Source organism: Salvia hispanica, chromosome 2 (assembly GCF_023119035.1).
Source record: "Salvia hispanica cultivar TCC Black 2014 chromosome 2, UniMelb_Shisp_WGS_1.0, whole genome shotgun sequence".
In the NCBI taxonomy this organism is placed as follows: domain Eukaryota; kingdom Viridiplantae; phylum Streptophyta; class Magnoliopsida; order Lamiales; family Lamiaceae; genus Salvia; species Salvia hispanica.
In genome coordinates, this window is record NC_062966.1 from 37,251,014 (window position 1) to 37,276,815 (window position 25,802).

The 25,802-nt window shown below is 35.3% G+C and overlaps 4 protein-coding genes across 4 annotated transcripts; 2 read left to right on the forward strand and 2 right to left on the reverse strand.

Moving 5' to 3' along the window:
* The first annotated feature begins 590 nt into the window (after positions 1-590).
* Positions 591-5,692, forward strand: LOC125207102 (casein kinase 1-like protein HD16). Its single transcript, XM_048106316.1, has 17 exons — positions 591-797; positions 935-1,301; positions 2,093-2,224; positions 2,305-2,378; positions 2,459-2,528; positions 2,615-2,670; positions 2,751-2,822; positions 3,131-3,225; positions 3,305-3,371; positions 3,480-3,609; positions 3,726-3,944; positions 4,062-4,204; positions 4,392-4,566; positions 4,685-4,775; positions 4,860-5,017; positions 5,105-5,293; positions 5,364-5,692. The coding sequence occupies exons 2-17, from the start codon at positions 966-968 to the stop codon at positions 5,421-5,423; spliced, it is 2,067 nt and encodes a 688-aa protein (XP_047962273.1). The 5' UTR covers positions 591-797; positions 935-965; the 3' UTR covers positions 5,424-5,692.
* Positions 5,693-5,999: 307 nt separating this feature from the next.
* On the reverse strand, positions 6,000-8,776 carry LOC125207583 (protein SAWADEE HOMEODOMAIN HOMOLOG 1-like). The gene is made up of 9 exons (XM_048106984.1): positions 8,539-8,776; positions 7,865-7,950; positions 7,701-7,746; positions 7,498-7,603; positions 7,156-7,237; positions 6,923-6,986; positions 6,644-6,787; positions 6,428-6,547; positions 6,000-6,318 (listed from the first exon to the last, which is right to left on the reverse strand). Exons 1-9 carry the CDS (start codon positions 8,578-8,580, stop codon positions 6,196-6,198), a joined length of 813 nt encoding a protein of 270 aa, XP_047962941.1. The 5' UTR covers positions 8,581-8,776; the 3' UTR covers positions 6,000-6,195.
* Positions 8,777-9,654: 878 nt separating this feature from the next.
* LOC125204716 (leucoanthocyanidin dioxygenase) lies at positions 9,655-12,539 on the reverse strand. Its single transcript, XM_048103431.1, has 3 exons — positions 11,870-12,539; positions 10,980-11,340; positions 9,655-9,935 (listed from the first exon to the last, which is right to left on the reverse strand). Exons 1-3 carry the CDS (start codon positions 12,403-12,405, stop codon positions 9,708-9,710), a joined length of 1,125 nt encoding a protein of 374 aa, XP_047959388.1. The 5' UTR covers positions 12,406-12,539; the 3' UTR covers positions 9,655-9,707.
* Positions 12,540-17,796: 5,257 nt separating this feature from the next.
* Positions 17,797-22,689, forward strand: LOC125205209 (NADP-dependent malic enzyme, chloroplastic-like). Its single transcript, XM_048104032.1, has 20 exons — positions 17,797-17,841; positions 18,130-18,401; positions 18,804-18,924; positions 19,025-19,099; positions 19,258-19,409; positions 19,498-19,603; positions 19,735-19,800; positions 20,187-20,282; positions 20,389-20,460; positions 20,569-20,652; positions 20,786-20,884; positions 21,025-21,072; positions 21,151-21,204; positions 21,294-21,392; positions 21,497-21,586; positions 21,662-21,739; positions 21,848-21,922; positions 21,999-22,089; positions 22,210-22,338; positions 22,418-22,689. The coding sequence occupies exons 1-20, from the start codon at positions 17,812-17,814 to the stop codon at positions 22,504-22,506; spliced, it is 1,926 nt and encodes a 641-aa protein (XP_047959989.1). The 5' UTR covers positions 17,797-17,811; the 3' UTR covers positions 22,507-22,689.
* Positions 22,690-25,802: the final 3,113 nt, after the last annotated feature.

Below are 25,802 nucleotides of genomic sequence, written 5' to 3' on the forward strand. Positions count from 1 at the left end.
ACGAAGAAAGTATAAAATAGTTGTATACTTAAAGTATAAATAGTCTTTTTGTCCTTATGTAGCATACTATATAGTACTCCATGTAATACTTGTAGTTGTATTAAGAGCCCTCTCATTTAAAAGACCTAGTGTGTATTCTATTTTGTTTATTATTTGTGGCTTTCATTGAATTGGTTTACAAAAGTAAAAACATATAGCCACCAAAAAACTGCAGACATATTTTAAAATTGAATGTGGATATTTATAAGAATAAAATCAGCCCAACGGCCTAATTTCCCGTATTCCACCACAAAATTCAAGCCCAAACTAGTAATCCATTTTAATCGGGGCGGGTCGGATCCGACAGAAAGGTACAGGTGGACGGCCTAGATTGAACAATTCCAAATTCCTTATTCACCCTCTCTTTCGTGGCAGATAAACAAAACACGGAGGGTGTTTTCGTCTTTCAAGATTTCTCCATAAATCTCCCCTTCAAAACAATTTGAGGACTCAATCCTAGCCGTTGTTTTTTCGAATCGACGGTCAGATTTTATACAAGGAGGTATTTTAAAATTTTAATAATTATATTACACTCGCATCGCTTCCCCTTCTCTCCGCGAAAGCAAAATCGACTACTGTTGTTTCCGATTCTGTCTCTTCTTTGAAATCCAATCACTTTCTCAATTTTTCAGATCCCTAAATTTTCGCATTCTGTTTCAAAACCCTAGCGATCGGCTGCTCAGCTCTCGTTTTTTTCTCAGTGCATTGCGCCGATCGCCGCTTTGTTTCTGGAATTCAGTCCCGATTGATGATTCCTGGTATGTAGTGCTTCTTTAATTGTTTGCTACAGTGGCTGATTCAATCCTGATTTCGGTGGACTGGATAGTGAAGCGATATGCACGCGCCGCGCACACATTTTCGCGCCAGAATTGAGCAATTTGTGAATTCGTTTCAGTGAAGGGGTGATGCGAATTGGAGGATGAACGATGCCGGTGCTGCGTGGCAGAGGCCGGAGAGGGAAGCAGCAGCTGGACCACCCGCAACTGCCGATTAACAGTAATCGGAATCGGGGGAATAAGAGAAATCGGCAGGCGGCGGAGGAAAACGCGGCGATAGCTACGCGTACGAGGAGGAGGACGGCGGCGGCGGCGGCGGTGGTTGCGGCACCCGTTGAGGAAGAATTAGTCGCTGCACCTGTGGTTGAAGAGGATAAGCAGGTTCTGGAGGAGGTCGGCGAGAAACCGATGGATAGCGGCGGCAAAAGCCCAGGCAAAGGGAATATGCCTGAAGATGATTTTGCTTCCCCTCCTCTCCCTGAGAAGGTGAGAATTTTTAATTTTTTTCACGTTGATTTTTCTTGCTAGCTTGCACTATGGGAAGATGATGAATAGATGATGATGGTTTATGCATGGATGTATTTGATACTATCATTGCTGGTTTTAAGTTAAAGATTGAAGCTTTTTAATGGCCGAGGAAAGTGAAGATTTAATTTTTATTGAAGATTGCATTGGCTATCTCAAAATGTTTAATTGGTTTTGGGCACTTGTTAATGTCTGCTGTCGCCATTTATGTATCTGATTTTATGTCAATATTATCTGGTATAAGAAACATTTTTGCACTTTGGAAGTCACCAGTGGCACTCACACTTTACATAAACCTGGTCAAAAAATCACTAGCTTCTATTGGACTCGTCTGTTTAACCAATGGATTCTTGTGAAACATGCTGGTGAATGGTGATGGATTTGGTTATCTTAGTTTTTCACGATATCGTGGACAATACTGGAATCTTGAAAGATCGCCATTAGAAGCATTTATTAGGAGAAGTAAACTATTGGGGATGAAGCACCATCTGATTAATAAAACCTGAAACATGAAAGATATATACTAGAGGCACTGATAGTAAGTGGAGTACGGTATTCAGATGATACAAAGCCATCTAGTGGAACCAATTGTTTGATAAATGTATGAGTTTTCCCTGCTTTCAGTCTATGCTGGTTGACAATTATGGCCAATTTTATTTGATAATTGAAGACATTGATATGACTGTTAACTGAAAAGGATCAAAAAGCATTGGTGTAGTAATATGTCTGCCGTTTGCATGTGAATTATATAGGTTCAGGTTGGTGGTTCACCAACATACAGACTTGAAAAAAAGCTGGGCAAGGGAGGTTTCGGACAAGTGTTTGTTGGTCGCCGTATCTCTGGTGGTAACATTAATGAAAGGACGGGTCCTGGAGCCGTAGAGGTACATATGTGCGCATTTTATGTGTGTGAAATTATAATTGACCAAATGTTTTCTTACTCTAAAATTCTTGATCACCATAGGTGGCCTTAAAATTTGAACATCGCAACAGTAAAGGATGCAATTATGGTCCACCTCCTGAGTGGCAAGTTTACAAGTAAGCATTTATGTTTGTTCTGGGTCAATTAGATGGTCGATGTATATCTTTTCTTATCTTTTGTACTGCATCATTAATAGTACTTTGGGAGGAAGCTACGGTGTTCCACGAGTCCACTACAAAGGCCGACAGGGTGACTATTACGTTATGGTAAGCATATGGTATATATGGTCCCTTTTTTAATTTACCTTTCCTTATAGGTTCTATATTTTTAAGCGGCACTTTGGGTTGGACAGGTCATGGATATGCTTGGACCAAGCCTGTGGGATATTTGGCATAATAATTCTCAAACGTTAGTATGTTCGTTGGTTTTTCCATGTTTTGGTTATCCTAAAATTCTGCATATTAAACTTGTAATTCGTCAAATTGCAGTATGTCGGTTGATATGGTGGCTTGCATCGCTATAGAATCAATTTCTATATTGGAGAAAATGCACTCAAGAGGGTGAGGTTTCATCTCCATGTGCAAATGTGGTTTCTCTGTTGTTAATTTACTTTCTTTGGCTGCGTATAAAAAATTGTGTTTTGCATGTTTGGTTATTTATTACGTACTGTTTCCATGCATTTGTGTTTCCACAATGGCTAAATTTCAATGGCTATCATAGGAGCTGTGTACAATGTTTGATATTTGTTATGTGGTGAGGGAAACTAGTATTGGAGAAATGGCAGGGTACTCGCTTCTGATGCCGGACTCACCAACTTACTGATAATTACTTTACTTATAATCTTATATAGTGATGCTGAATTTGGCAGGTACGTTCATGGAGATGTGAAGCCTGAGAACTTCTTGCTTGGTGCTGTAGGGAGTCCTGATGAAAAGAAGTTATTCCTGGTTGATCTCGGTTTAGGTAAATGTCTTGATCCTTGATGAAAAACATATATTTATTGTTTTGGGTATATTTCGTTACTAAGAGCAACTTGCATCAGCCGCTAGATGGAGAGATGGCAATACGGGTCTGCATGTTGAATATGATCAACGGCCGGATGTTTTCAGGTACATGCATGGATCACATTGAGTTTTTAAGGACATCTCTATAATTCTCTGCTTACAAATTTCTCCCCTTGGTTTACCTGATCTTAAGAGTTTAAATACGAGTTTCAGGGGTACTGTTCGATATGCCGGTGTTCATGCTCATTTAGGTAGAACGGGTAGTCGGAGAGATGATTTAGAATCTCTTGCTTATACACTTGTCTTCCTTCTGCGAGGGCGTCTTCCTTGGCAAGGATACCAGGTCTTCTTTTGTTTACCTTTTGGTGTTCAAAGTTTAAATTGTGGACTCTCCAGACCAGACAATTACTTATGTCAACATTCCTTTTACCCCTCTGACATGGTTCTGCTTTACAATAGGGTGAAAACAAAGGATTTCTTGTTTGCAAGAAGAAAATGGCAACATCACCAGAGGCACTTTGCTGCTTCTGTCCTCAGCCTTTCAAATCATTTATGGAATATGTGGTAGATTTGAAATTTGATGAGGAACCTAATTATGCAAAATGTATATCTCTTTTTGATGGCATAGTTGGACCAAATCCAGACATCAGACCTATTAAAACTGAGGGTGCTCAGAAGGTGCCTATTATCTCTTACTTTATACCTCACTGAATATATCTCTTGAGTCGCTTTATATAGCTTTGTTCGCGGCTGCATGTCTATTGTCTAATTCCCCTGTCTTTGTTGGAAATTAAGCTTATTTATCAGGTTGGTTACAAGAGAGGCAGACTAACATTTGAAGATGAGGAAGATGAACAGCCTAAAAAGAAAGTACGAATGGGGATGCCTGCAACGCAGTGGGTTAGCATCTATAATGCTCGTAGACCTATGAAACAAAGGTATTTGTTCCTTAGTAGTACTGCACTTGGATTCTATCAATATTTGCACTGAGTTCTTCTCTTGTATGTTGTGATTTCCTTTAGAATGTAATTCATCAGTTAGTTTGCATGTTAATGATTTACAGTTAATTGGATGTGGGCTCTTTTGTTAAATCCAAAATTATTGTTTATTTTGATTGTATTGAAGATATCACTATAATGTGATGGATGTGAGGCTTTCCCAGCACATTGATAAGGGGACGGAAGATGGCTTATTCGTCAGTTGCGTAGCATCTTGCCAAAATTTGTGGGCATTGGTTATGGATGCTGGTACCGGCTTCAAAGCTCAAGTATATGAACTGTCACCTTTCTTTCTTCACAAGGTACATGCTGGTCGTTTACGCACTGTTTATTTATTGCTTGTTGCACTCTTTTTTGTGCGTTCTGTTCGATTCTATATAAAGCTGTTTGCACAATAACACTAATTTATTCTGCTTACAGGAATGGATAATGGAACGATGGGAAAAGAATTTCTACATCAGTTCAGTCGCAGGAGCTTCAGACGGTAGTTCCTTAGTTGTTATGTCGAAAGGTGAACTTTTAGTCTGAGTTTTAAATGTTCAGTTTTCTGCTATAAAGTATTACATGTTCATTCAGATACATAAATTGAATTCAGGGACACCGTATTCACAGCAATCCTACAAAGTTAGCGAATCATTTCCATTCAAATGGATAAACAAAAAGTGGAAGGAAGGTTTCTATGTGACCTCCATGGCTACATCTGGGACTAGATGGGCTGTGGTTATGTCTCGTGGTGCTGGATTTTCGAACCAGGTTTTCTCACGGCCCAGAAACACTTTACCCATCTGCCCCCATATTTCATTTGTGGCATTTCCTAATTATATCACTGGAATCCAACAGGTTGTGGAGCTTGATTTTCTCTATCCAAGCGAGGGCATCCACCAACGTTGGGAGAATGGATACCGTATAACTGCAACAGCAGCAACTTCCGACCAGGCTGCTTTTGTCCTAAGTGTGCCTAGAAGAAAGCCGGTGGATGAAACACAGGAGACACTGCGTACATCCACGTTTCCAACCACACATGCCAAGGTTGGTCCGCCTTCATTTACTACACCCCTACATCGATTGTGTACATGTTACTGAATCTGATTCATTACAGGAAAAATGGGCGAAAAATCTGTACATTGCCTCGGTTTGCTATGGGCGTACAGTTTCTTAGAGGGTGTGACGACTTGAACATCCGAATCACATACAGGAGGGTAAAGGTGGTGTCGGAGTAGCTTTCCGGCGAAACCAAGCGTACTAGTAGTTGTTAGGATCGGTACAGAAGATAGTGTTAGGATCTTGTTTTGGTGGCTTTTCTTCTGTTATCTTTCCTCAAATGTGTCTAGTCCTCTTTTAGGTTTACTCTATTTCTGACACACCAGTTTGTATTGCTCTATATGGACATCCATACTTGTCGGAAATTCATTATTTTCTTCATGTTCACAACTCTCTTTGTGTGTGTGTGTGTGAGAGAGAGAGAGAGAGAGAGAGAGAGAGAGAGAGAGAGGAAACACTCAATTCTCACACTTTTATCCCCTTTCACAGGGAAGTTACATAGGTGACAGAATAGAGTAGTTGATAAAAATTTGGTCTAATTTAGATCAGTTAAATAAGTTTTCAATCAAAATTTTAAATCACGTTGTTTCAATTTTTTTCGATTCAATTTTTCTCGATTGTCTCAATAGTATACAAAATGACATTTTTTGGTGACATTTAATATAACATTGTTCAAGTAAAATAAGAAGGTAAAGAAAAAAGAAACAAACTTATTTTAATGAAACAAAAAAAAATTGTTTTGAGCATATTCTGTTTTCAGTTCTTATTACACGGACCAAAATTTGACCAAATTTCGTAATTTAATCGACTATGAACCAATTTAAAATTATTCAATCCACCAGAATGCGTAATCGATTAGCCACCAGCACGCATAACCCGATTAGTCACCCTCAGAACAGCTGCAGCAAGCTCTGTGCTCCGCCGGGCTGCAACGGCACCAGCTTAAGATCCCCACCGTCTTTAGCAGCCGGTTTCGTCGGCCTGTAACACAGTTTCTCAGCTGTAATCTTCCCCTGCAACCAACATAAATGAAAATATTAGGATCTCAACCCAATAAATGCAAAACATTTCCAGAATTTGCACTATTTCAACATGAACATTCTTTCTAGGAACCCTTTACACCTCAAGCCCGTCGTGCTCCCAACGAACTGCAAAAAGGCACGTGCATATGCTACTGTCGTGCACCATCCTCTCGATTTCCACTACGCGCGCGTCACAGTAGAGTGCATGATCCTCGCCTTCCTGATAATTATCAAGTCACCGAAAAGAAGAAGACTTTGCCATTATTCATCTTGGAAAAACAGAAAAACGAGAATAGTATAGAAATGAGGTTGGTACCCTGAAGCAAAGAACGAGATCACCGACACTGACTTTGTCGCATTCAGAGTGTTCCAAAGGGATTGAGCGCTCGCGTACTGCCTTATGAACGCTCACCCATTCGTCTTCATCTTTCCCGAAGCCAGAAAATCTCACACGAACAAGCTGTCGTAGATTTGAAACATAAAGCTCAAGACACACTACTTGCATCAACAGTGTCAGTTGCAAGAATATGATCAACGAGTTTTCATGAGATTTACACATAGAAGAAGAAACAGAAGAAAAAAGGGAGTATCTTACTAGATCCCCCAAGTTCACCCCCGCGTTCACGACTCTGTAGCCCAGGAAGGAAGCAACATCAAACCTGTGAATCGAGAAAATGAGATTGTATGGCTATATGACTAAATATGAAAAGGCGTTACTCTAATAAATAGCGATAATTTCCCGAGCACAGGCTTATCCAAATGAACCAGAAAGTGTTTTTTTTTTGACATACGATATCAATGCACGTACAACATATATTAAATGCTCACCAAGCAGAATCCTTAGCTGATTTAGCTTCGAAAATCAAGGTTTGGAGCTCGACAGCTGCTTCACTTGCGGTAATTGTTGGCACTGCGTAAATTTGCACAGTTCATTATCTCAAAACTGTCATAAATGAAATTTTACGAGAGTGCTTTCATCGAGCCCATTAGCTAACTAGGAAGTCTCACATAGCTAGCTTCTGTAAGAATCACTCTACTTCTAGTTTTCAGTTCCACCAGTCCAAGATCAAACGAGACGATTGCATATTTAACGAGATTGACAAGAGCTTTGTTTTACATTTTGTATGAATGAACATAATTAATATGCTGTGAAGGAACATAAACAGCAACCTTTAGTCCTCTTTTTTAATATAGCCATCTTTGAACCTTTCTTGGGTTTAAACGGAACAACAACAGTTGCTGTGTTTGTTTGCTTATCGCGGAACCAACTTTGCACCTGCAATACAAGAAACACCAACAGCAACACAAGTTCAAAACAATGAACAGATACAAACTACTATGAATTATACACACAAAAAGCTCCAAAGAAAGACCTGTTCCCATTTAACAGGCGGTTTTTCAGCACGGTGAATCGAACCACTGCATAAGAAACATAGAAAAAAATGGAAAACCAACCAGCCCAAAAGTTAAACAAGTTCCTTATTAAGTCACAAATCCATCAGTAAGTTAGTATAGCAAAATGTAACAAAGTGCTCACTTGAATTTAATGGAAAGCTCCTGACAGAACTCTTCTTCGGTCGTCTTGTCTCTCATTTCCTTAAATAAGTTCTCCATTTGGATTATCTGCTCACAGGCAGCCAATCCAAACATCTCAAACTCATTTCACCAGCAAAAGATCATAAATTTTCCCACAATTTGCCAAATTTCATTATTTTATACATCTTCCCATCACAAGGAACAAATTGTAAATCAATTATTAGCTGCAAAGGCAATGCCTTTCCTCATTATTAATACTTCAAACAAAGGATTGCAACACCAATTCACATAATTCACACACACTCACACACACACACACAAAATATAGCAATTATCTTGGACAGGTGCCAAAATTGAACTACAATACCCAAATAGCTGATGAATTACATTGCAAGAACTCATTTTTCCAAAACCCCACAAAGTAAAAAGGCCATTAAAATAAGAAAAAGGCAAATTCATTTGAAGGAAACGATCTTGATTGTTGATGTGTCAGCATGCATAGGATTATATTCGGATAAAACAACGGAAAAATGAGAAGGGGCCATAAAAAATGGTGCTTGGACATCTTAAACAACTAAAGGTGAGATTTTTAAGAATACCAACTTCAAGAAAAAGACAGAGCTCAAGAAGAAGAAATATTCCACATTTGAGCATCAAGAAACAGCAAAAATTCACCTCTGCTAATGTGAACTCAGGTGAATTATCTTCATCTTCCATTTCTATCTCTGTGTGTGTTTGTGTGTGTGTGTTCTTACTGAGTCAGTGCCTCAGTCAGTCAGTCACTCACACACACAGATTCTTGAATTTAATGCCTCATTGATTTGTGTGTGAAAAGAGGTTTTGGCAGAGAGGAGGGCGTTCTCTACAGTGAGAGATTGGTGCAATTATGTGAGTTGTTGGGCAGTTTGATTTTCCTGATCTTCTAGATTAATGTATAATTAATGAATCTTTACTTCATTTTCTCAATCACCGGATTTTATGCATCTTTTGTAGCCTTTATTTCTATTTTTATTTTTATCATTTTGTTTGGTGAAAGTAATGATTTTTAACATTAAAGTAGAATGAAATGATTCGGATAAGTCATTTTCCGCATCTTATTCGTTTACATATTTATTTTATTTATCAGTATAAATATGTGTAATTTATTTGGTGGAAGAATTATTCTATGTTGCAAAAATGAAGTAGGAGTATAATATATAGTGTCAATAGATTTATCTCATTAGATACTATCCCCGTCCACGAAAATTCATCCCGGTTTGACCGGGCACGAGTTTTAAAAAATATAATGGAAAGTGAATTGAAAAAGTTAGTGGATTGTGGATCCTACTTTTAAAGTATTAGTTTTATAATAAAATGTGAGTAGGAATGGGTTAGTGGAATATGAGGTCCACTATCAAAAATGGTAAAAGTGAAATGGGATAAATTTTGGGGAACGGACGGAAATAGAAAATAGGACAAATTTTCGTGGACGGAGGTAGTAGTATCTTAGTTTGACTTGACTGCTTCGTACACATATTATTTATTGATTCTAAAAATTAAATACTAGAATATTCAACTTATTTTTGGGAAGAGAAGATCCCACTTGATATTATCATATTACCATAATATGAATACTCAAAATACAATCAACTCAGTAACAATAAAAAAAATAAGTACTCCACAATCTGTTGAGAATAATTAAATCAACTCTAACTCAAAACTCAAAATTACTCAGAAAAAAAAAAGAAAAGAAATAAATAGAAGATCTTGGTCTGGGCCTAACAAAGATCATGACTATACAGCCCAATAAAGTTTAAAAATGGCCCACTCTTTATGGACTCAGGGGCCCATTAGTATTTGAATTTCTATATAAAAAGGTGATAAATAGAAATTAAAAATCGGTAAATAAGAATTAGTAATACACACAAAATGAATTGTTGGGAGATAGAAATGGTAAAATCCTCATCCTCTTTGATTGAGTTTATGAATTTTGGAGGTGAATATAGAAATGCCATTGAAATATTGGACTTTTCATTTTCACCTTTGAAGAATGGCCTTCCTATAACATGCTTGTATTGTCCTCCACTCCACCCCTGCAAAAAGTTTTAAATTAAAAACAATTAGGATTGTTAATTTTGGCATGATGATTTAAAAGGTCATAATTAGTAAAAATAACTGAGATGCAAAAGACACACTAGTATTAATTTTTTAGTATTTTGATGTGCTCACAAGATTAATCTCTTACCAATTATGGCATTGTTTCCTAGTGATCCACCATTTTTTCTCTTCACCATATATTTATTAAAATACTTTTACAATAAGTGTATTTTTCACTTGTAAGGTATAAATACCTTTTACTAATTAAATTCGTTCCACATTTCATTAAGTTTAGTTTTCAGGAAGAGAGTGAATAAAATCTCATAGAGAAGCACTAGACACTTTATGCAACTTACCATTCCTTTTTCTTTATATTATTGTCTTCTTTTTTCTTTTTCTTTATTGACTATATTTAAAAGGTGTTTGATGGCCCCCAAATCACATTTTTTATATACTACTTTTTTTATAACATTATTTTATTTTAAACCACCCCACACACCTAATAAAGCTTTCATTGCATTTAATTATAATCAATACTAGTACAAGATATTAAGACACTATCATGACATTCCATTTGCATCATTCTATATTGCATGTGTTTGTTTGTCGATCATGAAATGGCCCAAATTTTGGGGTAATTATGACTATAATCGACTATCAGAACATTCGTGTGTATTGTGTAATCATATTTATTTATTCATTTAAATGCATTTATTTTGCTTAATTTTATAGTAAAAATTATACATGTAGCTTACTTGTTATTTTGGGTATGGGTGTGATGCAATTAAAGTTATTCTATGAAACTTCTATTTTAAATTAAGAAATAATATATTCAATTATGAAATTCTAATAAAATAATTTTGTTTTGTATCAATAAGACATTATTTTATAGGTCGATCTCTGTGACAATCGAATAAAATTTTAAGTTTGTAAATTATTAGTATTTTGATATCTTGTAGACTAACAAGAATTTGACAATACATCGTGATTTAAAAGACCATTATCCATTTAAATAACGATGCAAGAATTACGAAAATTACCTGCAATTTATCTCCAACGGTGACGACGATCGAATTTCTAGCCGGAGAAAATGAAACCCAACCTTTCTTGGAGTAAACATGGAAATCAGTAGTTCCACTCCACACATGCAAACTCAAAGCATGAGAAAATTCAGAGCCCTTTATCAGCATTCTTATCACATCATATCTCAATGAATTCTCCGATTGCTCGCCGCCCATTTTCTGGCCATGTTTCTGTATATAGCATACTTTTCCGGCGAGTTCTTGCTCTTCCGGCCACCCATTTTCCGGCAATAACTTCTTCGAACTATGTTGCTGCAGAAAAAGCATAACTCTTCTACCCACTTCTTCCATTTGCTTCGATAGCTTCCTCATTTCTTGGCTGCAAAGTGCATAATCATATTTTTATTAGTCACCAAAACTATTAAAATTTTATGAATTTGAATCTTATTTTAAATTTTTATTAGTCTTGATAAGGAGGATACACAATTACAAATGTTGTGCAAAATTGGTACTAGTATAATAGTACTATTAAATATGCGGTAGAAAAACTGTTTGAAATTTTTATACTAGTTGAAAATGAGATCTATCGCACTAATTTTTATAAATGATCCAAAATAAAAGTTAGAAAAACTACATACATTATTAATTATTGACATAGGGAATTATAACATCAAATTTCAATTTTGCAAATTCGATACCAATTTTTTTTTCGACAGCTGATTACTATGTGTATTAATATTGAATAAACTCAACGTGTCAATTCTTTTTGTCACTAATCAAAAAATCACTGTATATTGCAACTAATGAAAATTGAAATCAGATCAAATATCATGTTTTTTAAAAGTGAATTAACCTCATATCAATCCATAATTTTTATGCAAAAATAAATAAAAAATCAATTTTTTTACCTAAAATTTGAAAATCCAAACGGCCAAATTCCCTCCATTTCCAGTTTCATAGCTTCTTCATCGCACCACAAAAATTCTTCACCCTGATCTCTCATCTCCTCCTCGCCGTGGATCTCCTCGAACCCGTATCGCCTCTCCGGCGACCTCGCCGCCTTCTTCTTCCTCTCCGGCGGAATCTGAAACATCCCGCCGGCCAGAAACAAGACCAGCCCCATCAAATCCGGCGAAATCCCATGGTTGATCACTTCCAAACACCCAATCTGCGCGATCAGATCACAGATTCTGAATCCCATTTCGGTTTCAATCGAGCCCAGCTTCTCAAAATCGAGTCTTGGCGGGTTTTGGGCCGATTTCTGGCGGGGGAAAGCCCGGTCCGGAAGAACCAGGTCGGGGACTCTGAGAGACTGCTGTAGGTATTCGGTCAAAACGTCGTCGTTTGCGAAGGGCGACTGCCTTCCCGGCGCCACCGGAGAGGGCGGAGGAGCTCGGAAATCCACGGCGTTGATCCGCTGCAGCGGCTCCGGCGTTGCTGCCATTTTTTTTTTTTTTTTTTGTAGAGAGTATTGATCTAGATTTATTTGGGATGAAAGATTTGGTGTGTAATAAAGATGGAAAATTAAAAGAGGAAAGGAGGCAGCAATGATGGGATGTTTGGATTTTGAGCTACATTTGGAGAATAATCAAGCATGTTGTTACTTTTTATTTTTTATTTATATTTGCTTTATTTTTATTTTTATGAGTTTTTATTTTTTGCTTTACAGATCTACAAATTGTGCTGCTAATTATTTCTTGATGTTGAGATAGTACAGCTGCCAGCTTGCTATATAGCTTTTGATTTTATTGTGTTCAAGATAGATTCAACAGTGATGTTAGAAAAAGATAAAAAAAAAAAAAAAAAAAACTTATCCATTTTATAGGAATTTCTACAAAATGAATTCTACTATAGATGGTACTAATTCTTTTCCTTTGCTCTTTGGATTGGCAGAAAATTCTCACATGGAATTTTGTCCAATTGTGTCGACGGTCTACGGGCTGGTCGTGGAGACGATGAGGACGAGAATCAGAGTGGAAGCGACATCCCTCAAAAAAAGTGCTATGTTGAAGAGCATTTTGGATACAAGCTAGATTTCATGGGAGTAGATTGTATAATGTTGGTAGGTTACAATCTTGTTTATGTTTTTAGTTTGTAAAGTCGAGTGCCACACGTAATAAAGTCAGAAGCACAAAAGCGAAACCATAATGAAAACTAAAGAAAGACAACAAACATAAATCCTACCAGCATACCAATTTAAAGGTAAGACTCGCACATCATCTAAGCAGAGAGAAAGATGAACAAATCCATGAAGTTGCAAATTCCCCCATCTTTACTTCACCCAAATTCATACCCATTTGTCTCACAATATAAGAAAATTTTGGACACCAATATGAGTTTCTTCTCAACATGCCACCTTGATTCCATCTTTTGAAAAATAGCTTTATTTTAAGATACCAACCACAAGATTTTGCATAATAGAAGAGAGATCTTTGTATCCTCATGACATCTATGTAGTATTCGTATTTGGAATATAGATTTTACTCCAAGATTTTTTTTTCTTGGATGGCACTAATAAATCATTTGATCCAACATATATTTATATTTCAATCCAGGCTTTTTTTCATGGAAGCCTCACTTAGATGGAGTAGTAATTTTTTAAGTATGTAGAACCTCAACCTATTGGACTGGACCACTTGTAAGTTGTAATAGAATAATATTGGGCTTTACTGAAATGGGCTCAATGATCAGCATACTAAACCTCCATCATTATCAAAATCCAAATTATCAATTAATGGTGGGTTTCACTTCAAGAATTGTGCATTTTGGGCTATATTGGATGTCCACAAAAAATATGCAACTTTTCAACATAACAAGACCCATAATTATACTAACTGTCTAATTCAACTTTAAAAACATGTCTTATTTACTAAAATTCACAATTTTCTATATGACACCCATAATTTTGATATTTATCAACTTAAAACGTATAAACACTTTTCTCAACCTGTTTTTTTAAAAGGGCAAGTTGCGAAAAAGTATATGAATTATGGCAAAATTCTGGTATGGATAAAAAACATAGAAAATCAGCCTATATCTGATATGATAATTGAAAAATCTATGCAGAAATTACTGCCAATAAATTAAACAATATTATTTGCACATAATAAAAACATCATAATTTGATTGAAAAAATGAACAATAGTATAGCAAGTAGATGATCAGAACTCTTTAATATGAGACAAATAAAGAACAAATCCAAGTATCATGATTTTTTTTATTTGATTTTCAAAATTGTGAGATGGACCAGAATTTAACTAAATTTTCTGATTTTTTTTTACAATTTAAACTCTTAAATTTTTTTTGACATTTTAAACTCCTTAACATCTTAGTACATACTCCATATATTTCGAATGGACGGATGAGAATAATAAATTCTAAAGTGACATATTGTGTATAAATAATTTTCAAATCTATATAGAGATGCTACACCAAATGTGTGAAGAAAATCGGTACAATAGTTACCTATCGAAAATGCTTTTAATACTTTTCAAAATGGTGTTATCTCGACCGGTGCATCTTATTAGTGGCGTGTGACATATTTTTATGTCCCCACACCAACAAATTAATACTATAAAATAAAATAATAACACAACACACAAAATCGTGTGTTACTATACCTGTGCGGCGAGCCGACAACGCGGTTTTCATTTTCAATCCATTTTACTATAAGTCATCTGTCTTAATTAATGATTATTGCTTCTCACTAATGTAAATTAGAGGTGCCCACGGTTCAAGAACCGACCGCGAGGGTGTTTCGCGGATACGGTTCCGGTTCCAAAACTGACGGTTTCGGTTTTGGTTCCAAACCGATAGTTTTTCGGCGGTTTTTTACGGTTTTTTGTGGTTCTGGCTTGATTTCATGGTTTTCCGGCGGTTTTTCGTGGTTTCGGTTTGAAACCGCGTGGAACCGGCGGTTCCAGCATGGTTTCGGTTCGAAATTTTTTGAACCTGAACCGAACCACGGTTTAAAAATCGACGATTTCGGTTCGGATAAATTCTCACGGTTTCGGTTCGGAATCGTAACCGATGGTTACAATTTCGGTTTTAACCGCTGGTTCGATAAACCTTAGGCAGTTCTAATGTAAATGAATTAGCTATAACTATCGTTTCAATTAAATAAATTGAGCCGATTTAGCAATTAATTAGTCGAAGCATAATACTATATTACAAAATCGAATGATTATAATTGGCATGGTCAAATTTTATGAAAAAATGAGACTTAAAAAAGAGTTTTTGATTTATTTTCTCAAAAACAATCTTTCTTTCTCACCAAATCTCTTCATAAGTCAAAATTATTTAATTAATGGTACGAATCAAAGTAGGACAATTGTAACATTACGTCTCAAATTTAATAAGCAGACCCCTCCCCCAACAATATAAAATAAACCTAACCAAAACAGCTACAACCACATTTTCTTTTTTTAGGCAACCATTATTTAATTATTCTTTAACTCACTCGTTTATTATGTGGATTTTGGTGGTTGCGTTGTGATCATTTGCCCAAAACTTGTCCATCCAAATGATTACTACTCCCACCGTCCCGCTTTAGCAGTCCCATTGACTTTTCTGCACCCATTTTGTAAAAGTGATAATAAATAGTTAAAGTGGAGAAATAATAAAGTAAAAAATAGAATAAGGTAGATAAGACTCTTCTCTATATTATTCTCTTTTTTATTTTATTATTTCTCCACTTTAATTATTTATTATCATTTTTACAAAATGAGTGCAGAAAAGTCAATGGGACTGCTAAAGCGGGACGGAGGGAGTAATAAATAGATGCAAATTTAAAATAAATAAAGACAAAAAGTAGCCAAAATTTATTCACATTTTCATTTGAAAATTAAAAAATTATTTAGCTATTTTATTACTCCTACATCGGCATACCCGCCCACCAAACTGTTGTTGGAATATTTATAACGTATTTATTGCCTTCAAATTAGGATATGCTCTTAATTTTGTTTTATTTTGAACAAAGCAAGATTAAATTAGTTTAATTATACTATCTTCTTTCGGAAATAGTTTAACTCAAGTATCTTGGATATTCGTTCTAGTTTATTTTTATTAGTAGCTAGTATTTTTAATCAGAGGAAATGTCACAGCATCAAATTTAATAGTATTGCTCTGTCCCAAAAAATTGACTACTTTAAAAATACTAATAAGATCTACATGACACAGGTTGTTCCACGTTAGTATTTCAAAGAAAATTAATTAGAATTCAATGTAGGCGTCTGAAATAGTAGTTGGGAACTACTATTCAAAAGCACGCACGAGGGCACGAAGGCACATGAAGAATATGCTAAATAAAAATATTAAATAAGTACTAATATCAATTTTGTTGAAATAGTAGTAATATTTCCAATTTTTCTAAAGTAGAGGCATTTCATTTTCAATACACACAAAAAATATGATAAATATCAATCCGTCTATAAAAAATAATAGTAACATTTTGTTCTTTTGATATGTTAATTAAAAATAGTCCGATTTCTAAAAATGAAAAATTTTACTTTCATACTTTACCAATTTCTCATTAATATCTATATCATTCACAAGTGAGACTCCGTCTTCTAAAAATATAAACTTTCTATTTTAGAATTTCTTTCTTACTAATGAGATGAGACTCATTTTTCACCATCACATTTTTATTTTTATTTTTCTTTTACTTTACCAATTTTGCATTAAAAACCATTTCATTATAAAAGTTTCTATTTTGGACATAAGAAGGCAGTAGTTAAAATGGAAAAAGAATATAATAAAAAAGAATAATATATAGAAGATTATTTTCTATATTATTATTGTTATTCTACCTCTTACTTTATACTTTCTTCATTTTAATCGTTTTTTTAAAATAAGTGTTTCTAATATAGGGATGAAGGGAGTAGTATTTAATTAAGGCATCACATTCTTTATTTTAAAAAAAACTAGTGTTATTATAATTATGAACTTTAAAAATACACCACTATACGGTTCCTTTTATATTTTGGCTATCATAATATTATCAAATTTTGATTCATTACAGATAATAGCTAGTATTAAAATAGTAAATATATTTAATTAAATTCTGATTAACAGTTTGAAGATAATATTACTCCAGATCACAAAATTCCATAATGAAAAAAAGTCATGTATAGTATTTTATCTAAATAACTAGATCATCGCTGTCCGTTTAAACTAAAACTTAATATTTCGTGTTTTTTTTTCTTAAATAAAATATTAAAATTTCATCAATATAAACATAGCGTGATTCAGGGAAATGAAATATACATGTAGCGAGATTTAGAAAGAAACAAAAGAAGTAGTAGTAATAATACTACTAACTCCGTCCCCTAAATATTGACACACTTTGACCCGACACAGATTTTAAAAAATGTAATGAAAAGTGAGTTGAAAAAGTTAGTGGGATGTGGATCCCACTTTTAAAGTATTAGTTTTATAATAAAATGTGAGTAGGAATGAGTTAGTGGAATATGAGGTTTACTACCCAAAATGGTAAAAAGTGAAGTGTGTCAAACTTTCAGGGACGAACCTAAATGGTAAAGTTTGTCAAACTTTCAGGGACGGAGGTAGTACTATTTGTTTGAATTTTCCCCAAAAAATAATCCTATTTATTCATTTTTAATCAACCTTCACTAATTTTGTTATCATTTTTATAATAAATAATTTACCAATATTCTCTTAATTTATTTAATTTATTTTCCATAACTATAAAAATTGGAAGAAGAATGCGAAAAATTGAAGCCGAAGAGAGAGCTATAAAAGGAGAGCAAACCTCACCAAACTCCCTATCTTTCCTTCGCCTCCTTTCTCTCTCCTCTTTACTCTGCTGAACACAGCAAAATTTCCAGATACAATGTTTTCATTAAACGGAAGCTCCTCTCCGGTAAATTCTCTACCAATTTCCTCTTGTTAATTGACTAATCTTCCAGCTGTTTTTCTCCATTTCGTGTTTCTTAGCTCTTTACGTTTCACTTCACGATCGCTGCGGCGTTCGTTTTATTGATTGTGTTTTTTTCCGATCCAGATTGCAAAATCAACATATCTTATAAGTTTCTGATTATTTGTTTTGTTTGATGAATAGCTGGAGAAATTGAAAAAGTACTAATGCCTGTTTTTAATTTCTTATTGAAATCTGAGGATTTGGAAATTTGTATGGTTTGATCTCGTGCAGAGTGTTTCTGTTTACGGCGTTTCGAAGAGCTTGGCGCGGAGGAAGATCGGAGCTCCGTTGGTGGCGGCGGCGGCTGCGAGCTCGAATCGCAGCCAGGGAGATGGAAATGTCGTTTTGATGGAGAACAAATTGAATGTGGTGAGAGAGAGTGCTCCGGCTGCTACAGCACCGGTGACTGAGAAAGACTCGAAATCCGGCGTGGAAGATTTCTACGGGGAGGATGACGTCTCGGCGGATCAGAACGTCACGCCGTGGGCTGTCACCGTTGCTAGGTGATGAATCAATCTGTCTTTTTCTAGTGGTTTCAGGAGTTTTGGCATGATTGATAGTATATTGTTATGTTTAATGGTAACAAAGATGGTTTGATCAGAGTGAATACTAGTAGTATCATTTTATTGATTAATCTGATGTTGTAACATCTTGGCTCACTGGTGTTTTATGGTTTTCTTAGTTAATGATCACTGTCCTTTTTGAATATCAATGCTTGATTAGTTGATTATACCCAATTTCCATATTAATAGGAATGAGGTGATGGTGGCTTAATAGCCATCTCAATTAATTTGACTTGAGTTTCCAAATCTTCACATTAAAATAGGAGAAATTGGATTTATTCATCATTTTTTGGAATTCTTCAATGTTTTCTTATATATTTGTGTTCCTTTTTTCATTTACAGTGGATATCCGCTGTTGCGGGATCCCCGCTACAATAAAGGCCTTTCCTTCAATGAGAAAGAGAGAGATGGGCACTTTTTACGCGGTCTACTGCCTCCGGTGGTCATAAGCCAAGATCTTCAGGTTGACATCATACTTACTCCCTATTGTCTGATTAAAGCCTCTTGCTATTTCCTTTCTTTGCACGACTTCTCTAAACTGTTTGTGCCTTTTTGCTGAGAAGGTTAAGAAAATGATGCACAACATTCGCCAATACCAAGTACCGTTGCAAAGGTACATGGCCATGATGGATCTTCAGGTGATTAAATATGTAATTCATGTGGTGTAATTTAGCTATTCAAATGCACAATAAAAAAACATTAATTTGTCGAAGAACAGTGCCTGTTTTTGTTTATGTTCCATCAATTTGGCCATTATCTGACATGCTTGTACTTCTTTCTCATTCTCATCTTTTAGGAGAGAAATGAACGACTGTTTTACAAGCTGCTCATTGACAATGTTGAGGAGCTGCTCCCAGTTGTCTATACTCCAACTGTAGGTGAAGCATGCCAAAAATATGGGAGCATTTTCGGGCAGCCTCAGGGTCTTTTCATCAGCCTAAAAGAAAAGTATGTTATGTCCTACTAGTACAATTGATCCTTCTTGCTGGAGTTTCTCTTTCAACATCTTAAACTTATACTGGGTAGTAATTTGCAGGGGACGGATACTCGATGTATTGAAGAACTGGCCAGAGAAGAAAATTCAGGTGATTGTAGTGACAGATGGTGAGCGAATTTTGGGACTAGGAGATCTCGGGTGCCAGGTAAAAGGACGGTTTCTTTTTCCTTGCTTCTCGCTTACCATTTTGATTTTGCCAAGTGGTTTTCATCACAAACATGAGTCATCTAACACTCTTCTTAGTTTCTTACTTTATGACACTGTTGATCTCCTCAGGGAATGGGGATACCTGTAGGAAAGCTCTCATTGTATACGGCTCTTGGTGGCATCCGTCCTTCTGAGGTAGTATCTCTAAATGCTTTTACCGTTTCCTTAAGAGGTCAGATCCAAACAAATATTCCTTTTGTTCCAATTATCTCATTTTCCGTGCATATTGGCTGATATAGCAAAGTCTTATTGGCCTGAAATATATGTCATTTGCTGATTAGTGGATGAAAGTAAGATGCACTCTTCCTTATGGTACCACTTTATATCTATTAAGTTCTGGTTGCAAAGTATGCACATAATCTTGACTTCTGCTGAGTCGTTTGCTGCTTGGGTAGTTACTGTTTTCATAATCCCAAATATGAAACATGTAAAGGTGATTACTGATAAGTAATAATTTCACTACTGTGCTTGTTTTTTTGCCATTCAGTATTGACGGTAAATTAATTGTTGTGTTGTCTCAGTGCTTGCCCGTGACAATTGATGTGGGCACAAATAATGAGCAGTTGCTCAATGATGAGTTCTATATTGGACTTAGAAGGAAAAGAGCAACAGGACAGGTTCGTGATTGGTTACATAGCAACTAGCAAGAGATGCTTTCTCATTGTTAGGTATTGAAGGCAGCCAGTTCTCCCTAACTTTTACTTAAATGTTCATCTCGATCAGGAGTATGCTGAGCTTCTGCATGAGTTCATGTGTGCAGTGAAGCAGATTTATGGAGAGAAAGTCATCATTCAGGTTTGTATACTTTGAATATTTGTTTCTAGTCATCATTCAGTTTGTAATATTTTGAATATTTTTGTCCACTGATGTAATCTGACATTTCTCCCCACGATGAATGTGCAGTTTGAAGACTTTGCAAATCACAATGCTTTTGATCTCCTTGCAAAGTATGGATCTACACATCTCGTGTTCAACGATGATATTCAGGTAATTTTTCCTTCATTACCTACATGTGGTTTTTTTCTTATTTTGTACTTCTACCGGCATGTTATTAAGTTAGTGTTTATTATTGATGTTTTGATCATTAACGTAGACATTTGCGCTTTTTTGTTTACATCAGGGTACAGCATCAGTGGTCCTTGCAGGGTTGATTGCAGCACTTAAGTTAGTTGGGGGAACCTTGGCTGACCACTCATTCTTATTCCTTGGAGCTGGAGAGGTATGTTTTATCTGATCTCAGCACTTTTTTTGTATTGTTTTTCTCTGAATTTGAATAAACGAGTATGTACCTGTTTTCTGTTAGTGGACATCTTTGTTCTTAGTTTGATAGGAGGTGTTGTGTTTTTCCTCATTATGCAGGCTGGTACTGGTATAGCAGATCTCATAGCTCTTCAGATATCAAAACAGGTCAATGATAGCATTTTTCTCAATAGAATGATTGTCACTTCTTTGCTTAATCTCTCTCTCTCTCTCTCTCTCTCACAGACTGGTGCCCCATTGGAAGAGGCTCGTAGGAAGATTTGGCTCGTGGACTCCAAAGTATAGACCATCTAATAATTTCTCATTGCACTTCCTCCGAGACTTTGATTTCCACCTCTGGTCTCATTGCTAGTGATTTGGTGTTGTAGGGGTTGATTGTCCGTTCTCGTATCGATTCACTTCAACATTTTAAGCGGCCCTGGGCTCATGAACATGAACCTGTCAATAATTTGTTAGACGCTGTGAAGGTAAGAAGCCCCGACATATTTTATCTGTAGTTGCGTGTGAGCACACGAAAAGATGAGCTCTCTCTATACAAAAATGTGGCTTCTTATCTGCCTTGCTATGACAGGCTATCAAACCAACAGTACTAATAGGATCATCGGGAGCAGGACGAACATTTACAAAAGAAGTGGTTCAGGCCATGGCATCGTATAATGAGGTATTTACAGCTGTTGATATGTGTTAGAGTTCCTAGCAATGTGGACACATGCCTTACTCCGATAGCTTGTTTCAGAAACCTGTTATTCTCGCGCTCTCCAACCCAACGTCGCAGTCTGAATGTACTGCTGAGGAAGCTTACATGTGGAGTGAGGTGACTTCCTGCCTGCTTCAAATCTGTATTTGTTTAGTTCTAATGTTTCAAGCGATTATCCTTCCTCTCGTGCTAATCTTGACTTCTTCTGTCGTTATCATGGTTCAGGGCCGAGCCATTTTCGCCAGTGGCAGCCCCTTTGCCCCAGTCGAATACAATGACAAACTTTATGCTTCCGGCCAGGTAGAGTCTAAACACACCCCTCCGTCAAGAACACAGTTTTTCTTAGCACTAACTTCATCACTATTTCATGGTTTAGTCAAACAACGCTTACATCTTTCCTGGATTTGGCCTCGGTTTGCTAATTTCTGGAGCAATTCGCGTCCATGACGACATGCTTCTGGCTGCTTGTAAGTTCTTCACACTTATCATCTGCACACCATGAAAATTGAAAACACAAACACATTAATTATCATAGAGCCGGTTGTAGATTTAATCAAACACAATGCTAATACGTGGTTATGAAACAGCGGAAGCATTAGCAGCACAGGTTAGCCAAGAGAACCTCGAAAAGGGACTCTTATATCCACCATTTTCAAACATCAGAAAGATTTCAGCTCAAATAGCAGCCAAAGTAGCAGCTAAAGCATATGAACTCGGTAATATCCTTATCCTAGATGTGTAATGTGTATGAAATTTGATTAAGGTCTGATATTTTGTCTTGATCTCGTTGCACAGGGCTCGCGACTCGGCTACCTCAACCGCAAAATCTAGTAGAATATGCAGAAAGATCTATGTACAGCCCCAAATATCATAACTACCGCTGAAGCGATGGAGAAAGCCTTCAATTGGTCACATCCAACTGCTAAGTATTTTTTTTATTCATAATATTTTCTGCTCGATTTTTTCTTCTAACAAAGCTATTGGTTCAGACACTAGAACTAGGTGTTTGAATTTAACATGTAGAATGCTGAAACTTATATAATTGAAGTTAAGATTGTTTTCTTGGATTTGTACAAGTTCTGTGGTTCCATTTTTAATTAATTATTATATCACCAAATATGGAGTACTATATAATTAAGCCGGCCATATTTTTGATTATAGAGCTATTTATTTATAATATTTTTAAATGAAATCCTTAATTGTCAAGAATTGGTACAATTATATAGTACTCTATTATAATAGACCAAAGTTACTGTACTTATTAATCAGTGATTAAGACTTATCAAAGAGGGTTGAGGAAAGGTCACCAAATTATTTAAAGAATAAAATTAAAGTATAATTTTAGTAAAATAATTATTGAATTTATAACAAGACAATCCAATAAAGACACAAACACATTAATTTCTAGTGTTATTTGTGTTGAACATTGTCAGTTTTTCATAAAACCAGTCACATCTCTTTTTAGCATTTTATCGAACAGTCTACAGGTTCGATGTATTTGTCTAGAATAATAAGATCTATCGTTATTATAATCAATTGAAATCAATTATGAATTGATAATTCCCTCATTTACTTTGTTTATTTGGGAAGTAAACTTCTCATTCCAATCATTATACTCACATCATAAACATCAAATTCCCATAGAATTTTCGAGATTAAAGTTGGTCAAATAAGCAAACAAATGGGATATGAATCGTTCAAAAGTTACAATAGCTAAACTCACGAAAATCAAGGATTAAATTGATAATAAATGGCTCTTCTTTTAATGCTTTTTTATATTTTAGTGGCAATCTTAGTTACCCAAAATCTAGAGACAATTAAAATATTATAAAAAGGATTAGATTTCATTTGAAAAGCATGGGCAATGTAGTTGGTGGCAAAATATTGGCAGATTATTTCAAAATAAAGTACTCTCCTGTCCCACAATAAGAGTCATATTTGTTCATTTCAGTCCGTCCCATAATAAGAGTCTTATTTCACTTTTACTATAAATAGTTATTTCAATCACATTTTATTGAGATTCATATTCCAATAATTTATTGTATCAATTTTTCTTTACATTTTTTAATATCATTTCCATAACTAAATAGGACTTCTATTACATGACGGAGGGAGTATATTCATATTTAATGAGATAATTAATTTAAAAGAGACATAACCATGCTAATCTCATCTATAAATAGAGCCACGAACTAGCTCTAAGCAAAATCACACAAAATTCATTTCTACTTTTCTATTTCAGTAAAAAAAACTTCTCATCGTCCTTTGATTTTCTTTTAGTCTCAAACGCTACTTCCTACAAATCGTCGTTAAGTTGAGTTGCTCGTTGGGCTAATTCGTCCCTACGTTCCTGTCGCAGCCTTCGGGTTGCCCGCGAAAAACGGTGTATATAGTCTCGTTCAACTAAATAAATTAATTTGGGCAGATGGCTGCTCGCTTTTTTATTAATTATCTCATCAGCATATTTCAGTCGGCTATATTGGACTGCACAGTCCAATATGGCGGGCTGTAATATGCCGATGAAATAACTAATAAAAAGAGAGGGGCCATCTGCTCAACTTAATTTATTAGCTGAACGGCTATAACTATGGAGAAAAGATTTACGAATGGTAAGCTACCTATCTATCGTGTTTATTGATATTTTAGTTCCTCATTCACATTCTAGAAAATGTGTGGTTGAATGCTTGAAACTTGAAAGTAACAAATCCAGCTACTTCAACTTCAATTGATCATACACCAAAACTGTTCGATGAAATACTTTTTAGAGATTTGAGTGAAATTATGGATGTGCTGTGCTTTTTTAATCCAACGTAGAATATATATAATCCAAAATATCCCTTATCCTAAAATCTCTCTCGGTGGGTAACAACACCGTTCATTTTCGAGCAACAGATCCAGCTACTTCAACTTCAATTGATCATATACAAAACCTGCTCGATGAAATGCTTCAAAGAAATTTGATATAAATTCAGACTGCAGATATAAAATTTTATCGGACATAAATTCAGACTGAATATATAAATTCAGTCTGAAGATATAAAATTTTATATCTAATTGTGTATAATATCGGACATAAAATTATCTCTACTTTTCTCTCTTTCTTACTTTACTCTCTCTTCTTTAACTCACAAAACAACACTGCATAAAATCCTGTGCCAAAAAGCAAACGTTTCATATTTATTGGGACGGAGGGAGTATATGAGAAACAATGGAAACAATGGCGAAATTGAAAAGCGAAGGATGATTAATTATGAACCGAAACCCAACATTGAATTCAATAATAAAATTGGATAAGAGTTGGAATATATAAACTAATTGATATTGAAAAGTAGAATTGATTTTTGTGTGTGTTTTGCTTCGAGCTTGTTGGTGGATTTCTTTTGTTCTTTATATGCAAAAGCTCATTTTTTAGAGCGTGTCACTTTTATTGTGATGGATGTAGACATGCTCTTTACAGTCCACGATAAGGAGTCTCGTGTTTTCGACACGAGATTTAAAAAGTATGAGTTGAAATAGTTAGTTGTATATAGGTTTACTTTTATATATTAATTTTATAATTAAATGTGAGTAAAAAAGTTAGCGGAAGTGAGTGTAAGATATACTTAAATTTATAGTACTAGTGTTATAGGGTTCCGATTGGTGGACGAGCCGAAATAGAAAAATGAAATTTGTATTACTGGAAGGAGGTAGCATTAATCAAGGCATTGCATTTGATCTCTACCTTTATCTGATGTTGGTCTTGAAACTGTTTGGTGAAATGCTTGAAAGTTACTGTTTGATTGATCGTACCCCAATACTGTTCGATAAAATGCTTGAAAGATATTTAATGGTAAAACAAAATATTTCACCTATAAGTTGTATATCAGCCATCATCATACCAACTAGATTGAGAAGAATATTTGAGGTCTCGATCATTTATTTACTTAATCCACAAAAAATAGGTGTTTTTGTATCATTTTAATGTGCTCATTTTCTACTCATTTTATCCACTCACAGTACAGTTTAAATGACTATTTTTAATGATTAAATGGAGTACACAATTAGATATAAATTCAGACTGAAAATACAAAATTTTATGTCCAATATTATAATTTCCTGTTCAAGTTTGGATAAATTTAAGCATTTAAATGGAAAAAAAATATAAATTTATCAATATTTCAATGATGAATATGTAAATTAC